The 8,101-nt window shown below is 41.3% G+C and overlaps 1 protein-coding gene and 1 long non-coding RNA gene across 3 annotated transcripts; one reads left to right on the forward strand and one right to left on the reverse strand.

Annotated features, from left to right (window-relative positions):
- The first annotated feature begins 184 nt into the window (after nt 1-184).
- LOC101885700 (uncharacterized) lies at nt 185-3,310 on the forward strand. 2 transcript variants are annotated; one of them, XM_068220527.2, is made up of 2 exons: nt 185-246; nt 1,087-3,310. In XM_068220527.2, the coding sequence occupies exon 2, from the start codon at nt 1,319-1,321 to the stop codon at nt 2,141-2,143; it is 825 nt and encodes a 274-aa protein (XP_068076628.1). In that variant the 5' UTR covers nt 185-246; nt 1,087-1,318; the 3' UTR covers nt 2,144-3,310. The 2 variants fall into 2 exon arrangements, with proteins under 2 accessions (XP_068076628.1, XP_073805088.1); XM_073948987.1 differs by having other exon boundaries at nt 1,278-3,310.
- On the reverse strand, nt 1,252-4,522 carry LOC141381963 (uncharacterized). Its single transcript, XR_012402874.1, has 4 exons — nt 4,186-4,522; nt 3,796-3,988; nt 3,207-3,677; nt 1,252-3,154 (listed from the first exon to the last, which is right to left on the reverse strand). It is a non-coding gene; the product is annotated as an uncharacterized lncRNA (long non-coding RNA).
- Nucleotides 4,523-8,101: the final 3,579 nt, after the last annotated feature.

The raw sequence follows: 8,101 nt of genomic DNA on the forward strand, positions 1-8,101 counted from the left end.
CTTGATAAATGTAGCTTTGCATAATTATGCACCAGTTGAAATGCTGTTTATTATTAACATTTTTAGTTATCTAAATTGTCAGTTTAAGTATTCTAACACAGAGTATCTTATATTAGTTTATTAAACGTTTTAAATTGTCTTCTAAGTACAATAATACAGCTTTTTCCCTCTCTGAACTTGTGACGGAGACGTGATGTGACGTCATCAGGCTGCGCCGCCCTCCTGCGTCTGTTGTTGTTGCTGAAGGTTTGTTTTTTAATATTCAAGGTTTGCAAAGCAAAATGCTTACTCGATATATTACTGTTTTCACAGGCGATTCTAAATTAATTATGCATTATTGAACGATACATCGTAATACTTTATCTATCAGCCATGAAGCGCATCCAAACGTGTAAACAGCAGAAAGTGCGTCTCATTTCGATCCTCTTTTAGTCTATAATTAATTATAATAAACACTCGCTGTTTGTCGAGCAGTGATGGAGAAACAGCTTTATGAAACTATTCAGGTATTCTGTATTCTGTAAATAAATACATTAATCTCCCCAACACTGTTCATTTACAACATTTAATTAAAACATTTGCCTTTTTTCATCGGTCAACAATAAAACAAACAAACAAAAGGTTAAATCAGAATCTCGGGTAAAGGCATAACCTAACCCCCTTCCGATCATTTTCCCTCCGGTGGGCCAAATCAAAGGACACAACGGGCAAACTTTGTCCCGTGGGCCATAATTTGGGCATCACTGATCTAATAAGCAGGTTTAGAAATGTGTAGCTAATAATTAGTTTAAACCCATCATCGGTTTCAGTAAGCACAACTTCTATACTGTAATGGCGTTTAAATCTTTACACGTTCCGATTCTCTGAAAATGTGAACATAGCGTTCAATGATTTCCACTTTTTGAGGCAAATTTGTTGATTGTCTATACCAGGGGTGGTCAAACTCAGTCCTGGAAGGCTGCTTTCCTTCAGATTTTAGCTTCAACTTGCCTCAACACACCTGCAAGGATGTTTCTAGAAAGCCTAGTAAGATCTTGATAAGCTAGCCTAGGTGTATCTGATTGGGGTTGGAACTAAACTTTGCAGAACACCGGCCCTCCAGGACTGAGTTTGGACACCCCTGCTCTATAGTTTATCTTTGTGTAAGCTGAAAACGTGTTTGCCAGTTTAAAAAGTATTCGGGAAATGGCCTAAAAGGGTCTAGCTAACGTACGTTTGTCTTCATATTTCAGTTGCCAATAAATCAGTTACCTTTTATTCGTTTTCTTCTGTCTTAGACCTGAAGGTGCTGAAAGAGGAGAGCGAAGTACTTGATGAAATGGAAGGGAAATCGTTTAGCTGCTCAGAGTCTGAACAGACGGCAGCTCTATATAAGTTCATCTGCACACAGTGTGGAAAGAGTTTCACGAAAAAGGGAACTCTAAAAAGCCACATGAGTGTTCATACGGGGGAGAAACCGTTCATTTGCCAGCAGTGTGGGTGCAGTTTTGCTAAAAAGGGAACTCTTAAAGGCCACATGAGTGTTCACTCTAAAGAAAAGCCGTACACATGCTTGCAATGCGGTAGCAGCTTCACTCAAAAAGGAAGCTTTAACAGGCACATACGAGTTCACACCGGAGAGAAACCTTACACCTGCCAACTGTGTGAGAAGAGCTTCACAACTGAACTAAACTTTAAGTATCACGTCAGCAGTCACGCCGGAGAGAAACCGTTCATATGTGGCGATTGTGTAAAGAGTTTCAGGCACAAAGCAACCCTTGACAAACACATGACGTCTCACTCGAGAGTGGACAGTTTTGTGTGTCATCAGTGTGCACGCAGTTTCAAAGACCAGGAGAATCTGAGGAATCATGTCAAAACTCACACTGGAGAAAACCTATTGATGTGCGATCACTGTGGGAAGATTTCCTCCAACAAAACAAACCTCCAGGTTCACATGAGAGTTCACACGGGGGAGAAGCCGTTCGGCTTCCCTCAGTGTGAAAAAAGCTTCAGATTCATCGGAAACCTTCAGACTCACCTGAGGGTTCACAATGGAGAGAAGCCGTACGTGTGTCTGCACTGTGACAAGAGTTACTCGTACCAAAGAGACCTGAAGCGACATCTGGAAACTCACTCTGGAGAGACTTTGTCGGGTTCCTAAGTGTTGTAAAAGGTTATTCAAAAAAAAAAAAAGTACTACTTTTAAAATCTGCTCATTCGCTTGGAGAAAGGCAAACTGTCAGCAAAAACTTGCCATCACCGCTATATTTTTGTATTCTTTGTGTGGCATTTTAAACAACTGTGCAATAGGGATGGGAAGTTCTGATCATTTTACTGACCTTTGAGACTTCTAGTATTAGAGATTGAGTATTTTTTTTTTTAGCTATTTCATTCAGTTTTCCAAAATAACATTAAAAATGTTTAAAAAATAGTTTCTGCCAAACACATCTACAACACAAATGTTGATCACACTACAAAAAAAGCCATAACTTGAATGCAATAGGAGAAAATAATCATTCATTGTTTGCCTCTGTCAATTTAGCTCAGCTCCTCTGACAAGTCTTCAAGTTTGAGTAGTGTTCACATGACACTGACCGTCCCATATAAGCTTAACCAATGCACTCAGTCTGAGCTGGAACGACGCAATTTTCCCTTGGGCCTTTTGTTTTCTATTGCCATGCCTTGTCTTTTCTATTGTCAAGAGTCTTCAAGGCCTTGCCCGAAATTCCTCTTTGGTAAATATTGAGCAAACTTACCTTAGTTCTTACCTTAGTTTCGAAATTACTACTCATTAGTGAAGGGAGAATCAAAGCTTTAAAACAAGTGAAGTTCATTTATAAACTAATTGCCAGATGATCACATGCTTATGATTGACCACGGCTGCTAACATACGATTTACTAATCAGACGAATCCAAACATGCATAAAAAAACTGATTTTCTTACCTTAAGCTGTGCCCTGCTGAAAAAAACAGCTAAAACCAGCCTAAGCTGGTTGGCTGATCTTAGCTGGAAGTAGCTGGTTTTAGCTGGTCTCCCACCCAGCCAAAACCAGCCTAGCCAGGCTGGTCTCTCAATCTGACCAGGCTGGTTTTAGCTGGTCTCTCATCCTGGCCAGGCTGGTTTTAGCTGGTCTCCCAACCTGGCTAAGCTGATTTTAGCTGGTCTCCCAGCCTGACCAGCTAAAACCAGCTAAGACCAGCCAGCCTGACAAGCTAAAACCAGCCTGACCAACTAAGACAAGCTAAAAAGTGACCAAAACCCCTCTAAAACTAGCCTGACCCGCTAAAGCCAGCTAAGACCAACCAAGACCAGCTTAAAAGTAGCCAAAACCCCTCTAAAACCATCTAAGACCAACCTGACTAACTAAGACCAGCAAAAAAGGGACCAAAATCCCTCTAAAAACAGCCTGACTAGCTAAGACAAGCTTAGATCAGCTAAGACCAACCTGACCAACTAAGACTAGCTAAAAAGTGCCGGAAACGGCTCTAAAACCAGCTAAGACTAGTTTGACCAGCAAAAACCAGCTAAGATCAGCCTGACAAACTAAAACCAGCTAAAAAGTGACCAAAACTCCTCTAAAGCCAGCTAAGACCAGCTTGAGTAGCTTAAACCAGCTAAGACTACCCTGACCAACTAAGACCATCTAAAAAGTAATCAAAACAACTCTTAAACCAGCTAAGACCAACTTGACCAACTAAGAACAGATAAAAAGTGGCTAAAACCCCTCTAAAACCAGCCTTACCAGCTTAAACCAGCTAAGATCAGCCTGACCAACTAAAACAGCTAAAAAGTGGCCAAAACTCCTCTAAAACCAGCTAAGACCAGCATGAGCAACTTAAACCATTTAAGACCAACTAAAACCAGCTAAAAAGTGACCAAAACCTCTCTTAAACCAGCTCAGACCAACCTGACCAACTAAGACCAGATAAAAAGTGGCCAAAAACCCTCTAAAACCAGCCTGACCAGCTTAAACCAGCTAAGACCAACCTAACCAACTAAAACCAGCTAAAAAGTGGCCAAAACTCCTCTAAAACCAGCTAGACTAGTTTGACCACTTAAACCAGCTAAGATCAGCCTGACCAACTAAAACCAGCTAAAAAGTGTCCAAAATTCCTCTAAAACCAGCTAAGACCAGTTTAAACCAGCTAAGACCAACCTGACCAACTAAAACCAGCTAAAAATGGCCAAAACTCCTCTAAAACCAGCTAGACTAGTTTGACCACCTAAAACCAGCTAGGATCAGCCTAACCAACTAAAACCAGCTGAAAAGTGACCAAAACTCCTCTAAAACCAGCTAAGACCAGCTTAAACCAGCTAAGACCAACCTGACCAACTAAGACCAACCTGACCAACTAAGGCCATATAAAAAGTAACCAAAACGCCTCTAAAACTAGCCTGATCCACTACAACCAGCTAAGACTAGTTTGACCAGCTAAAACCAGCTAAGACCAACCTGACCAGCTAAAACCAGCTAAAAGTGGCCAAAACTTCTCTAAAACCAGCCTGACCAGCAAAGACCAACCTGACCAATTAAGACCAGCTAAAAAGTGGCCAAAACCCCTCTAAAAACAGCCTGGAAAATCAGCCATGACCAGCCTGGGAAACCAGCTAAAACCAGCTTGGGTGACCAGCCAAAACCAGCCTGACCAGCTTTGGCTGGTTTAAGCTGTTTTTTTTAGTAGGGTGTTAAAGGACTTAAAGTAGATTCTGCTCTTATTCTTGGCATGTGGATGCTTGTCTTAGAGATGAGGTTTGTTTGAGCTCTGGTCAAGCGTGGGTCATTGCTGTGCGCCGCCTTGGTATTATTGCAGTGTTGAGTTTCAGCTGTGTATTTAAAAATGCCAGTTCCCTTGTTGTTGACCTCATTATATTTTTAGACGCAAGCGATGATTCTCTGTAAACCAATCAGCATTTAGCTGTGAGTCTACCTCAACCATTTAGCACTGCACTGTTGTGCTAGGCACTTACAAAATGGTCCCAAAAAGTACTTCGGTAAGGCTTTCTGTTTTGCCATTTCTGAAAGTGGAACTGGAAATAGATGTAAACCGTACTGTACAGAATATGCTCAAACGAGCCATTGACCATCTCTTCTTCAGTTTCTTCAACAGGTTGGTAATTGCAGTGGGTTTCTAAACCTCGACTGTCCTGCCAAGGATTTTCCAGTGCTTTTCAAGCTGGTTCAGATCAGGACTCTGTGATGGCCACTTCAATGTTTGCAGCATCAAATAACTTCGTTACTCATTTTGCAGTGTGACGGGGTTTGTATATTATGTCAGATATGGAGAGGAACTAAGGGCACGATCTGCACAAACTCTCTTAAATTGGAGAATTAAAGATTGAAGAATATTGCCTGGCCTCGATTTTCACTGTGAATTTAGTTTAAACAAAAACAGGACGCATCCAACCCTCCTCATATCAAGGGCTAAGCCTGCTGGTGGTGTAATAGTGCATTTAAGAGTTCCTTAGCACACACTGAACTTTGTACCAACTGAGCATCTCATTTAAATACCACAACCTGCCGGAGTATTGTTGCTGACCATGTCCCACACTGCTAATATGCATTCTTCGAAGGATTAAAGCCTGGTTTATACTTCTGCATCGAGTGATCGGCGTGACACACGGTGCACTTCTGCGCGCTGTTTGTGTTGCTCTGCACTTCCGAAACGCGTGCTGGCAGTAGGTGTTATGTTCCTCTGTGTCCAGTTTCTTCACTGGTGTTTTGTTTTTTCTAAACACTACCTTCATGTACAAGTGGCTCAAACTCGCCCATTTTGAGGTGGGAACCGGCGGACCTGCAACAACTTTAATCATAAGGTAAACACAAAACAACAGTTTCCATCTGGAGCTCCTTCAAGGGATTTACCACTTGTAAACACCTGCCCCATGGGATGGTGTGGCTCTCTGTCACGCCCACACTCGTCAGCGCTACCAAGCCAGCCAATCAGGTAAATATTCATGATCTTGTTTCGTGTTTCATGTAATGTCTGCGTAGACGTGGTAAATAAGAAAAAAAATGCACATTCGAATTTATTACAGCATATCAAAAAATATGTGACAATCCATGTAGTTTCTATTTATTTTCATATCTGTAAAATAGTTTGTAGAAAGTATCTTGCTGTCTGTGTGAAAATGTTTCAAATTTTGGCTTGTGTTTTCACAAGACTTAAGATTAGCACAAATTAGCCTTTAGCACCCACAGTATCTTACCTCTGCAGTTAGATATTTTTTTCTGGACACGACACTCAAAATACATCTTGAATTACGATGAAAGAGAGGCCAAGCTAAAATTGCTTTTTATTTTTGAAGTTATTGCTTTTTTTTTACCCATTTCATTATTAAGTTTATCCATCAAATATAAATGATCTCAAATATATTTAAGTACACAAATAGTTGGTAAATTTTCAGGACTTTTCCAAAACGTTTCCAGGCCTGGAAAATTCATTCATTCATTTTCAGCAGCTTTTCCGGAGCCGAGTTGTGGGGGCAGCAGTCTTAGGAGAGAACCCCAGACTTCCCTCTCCCTCCGAGGGGAGCCCGAGGTGTTCCCAGGCCAGCCAAGAGACATAGTCCCTCCAGCGTGTCCTAGGTGTACCCCAAGGTCTTCTCCTGGTGGGACATGCCTGAAACAGATGCCCAAACCACCTCAGCTGACTTCTCTCGATGTGGAGGAGCAGCGGCTCTACTCCGAGATCCTCCCAGGTAACAGAGCTCCTCACACTACCCACAAGAGTGCGCCCTGCCACCCTTCAAAGGAAACTCATTTCGGCCGTTTGTATCCGAAATCTTGTCCTTTCGGTCATGACCATAGGTGACAGTAGGAACGTAGATTGACCGGATTTGATTGACTTTTCCAGGCTTTCCAAGACCGTATGGACCCTGAAAGGCTGCGCCGCAGCATACGCGTACGCTTGGTGCAGAAGTATAAATCAGCCTTAAGGCAGAAAAGAGAGACTATTATTTAAAGGATTATGAATTGTTCTGAGTAACAACCCCTGGTGGAATTCGAGGGGTCTGTGTAACATTAACTGATAATCCAAAGGGAAAACGTGTGTGGTGTGGAGCAAAGACAATGCAACCAACTAAGACGCAATGCAAAAAGACTCAAGGGTTTATTTGCAATATTTACAGAAGGTGGTTAAAGCAGCACATGACTGTAAAGAAAATATGTACTATATTTGAAAGTATCACAGGGAAGGATGAACGGATGAGGGCAGCAGACAAATAAAAGAAACTATCAAAGGCCAGCAAACCCAACTTTAACAGAAATGATGCTCCAAATGAGACGATACCCCTTAAGCCCATACTAAATACAGCATATCTTTAACCATTTCCAAGTGCATTTCTCAACATCAAACATTTAAATACAAGTAAAAAGGCCCTATGGGTGGTTTGGAGTGCTGTTTCATTACTTGTTAGTAATAAAGCTTGCCATCTTGGTGCGTCCTGGGTTTTAAATGGAATTGGTTTAAAACTTAAAGTGCCGCGTTGTTTATTAGTGAGAATCTGGCTAAATGTTTGCAATAGACTTTTAATCACAGAAAGTGGAAGGGGTTAATAGACAATAATATAATGAAGGTGTTTACCTGAAGTGCTTTCATGTAAGAGTTTCCTGTAATTTTGGGTGACTTTAACTGCAGTTCGGCAGCTTCACATTCACTCAACATTTCATTCATGCCCCTGTGACAAACTGGGGATTTAGACGTAAGGACTGGTGAGAGTGTTATGGGATTTAATAACGCAAGCCAAATGGAAAGAATAAAACTTCAGTGTGTGTGTTTTAGTGCGCGGTCCTTTACTGACAAATTCCAACATGACGGTAATAGTTTGATCGCGGTGTTTACTTTATTAATGCCACTAATATCTGCAGACTCCACATGTCTTAATTCCATTCCTGTTTAGTACAGTTATGACTTTAGTCAGATTAAGGTGATCAAAAATCGCAGTTTGGAGCTTATGTAGGCCGACAAAACAGTTCAAAATTCATGTTTAACTGAATAAACAATTAGTAAACACAAGTGCATCTTATTTCATCACCAATTATCATAGTAGAACAGTTTCTCAAGCAGTTTGTGATTCATTTTGGAAACCGGAGATAAGCCCTTGGTCTAATGCGCCACC

This window comes from Danio rerio, chromosome 4, assembly GCF_049306965.1.
Source record: "Danio rerio strain Tuebingen ecotype United States chromosome 4, GRCz12tu, whole genome shotgun sequence".
In the NCBI taxonomy this organism is placed as follows: domain Eukaryota; kingdom Metazoa; phylum Chordata; class Actinopteri; order Cypriniformes; family Danionidae; genus Danio; species Danio rerio.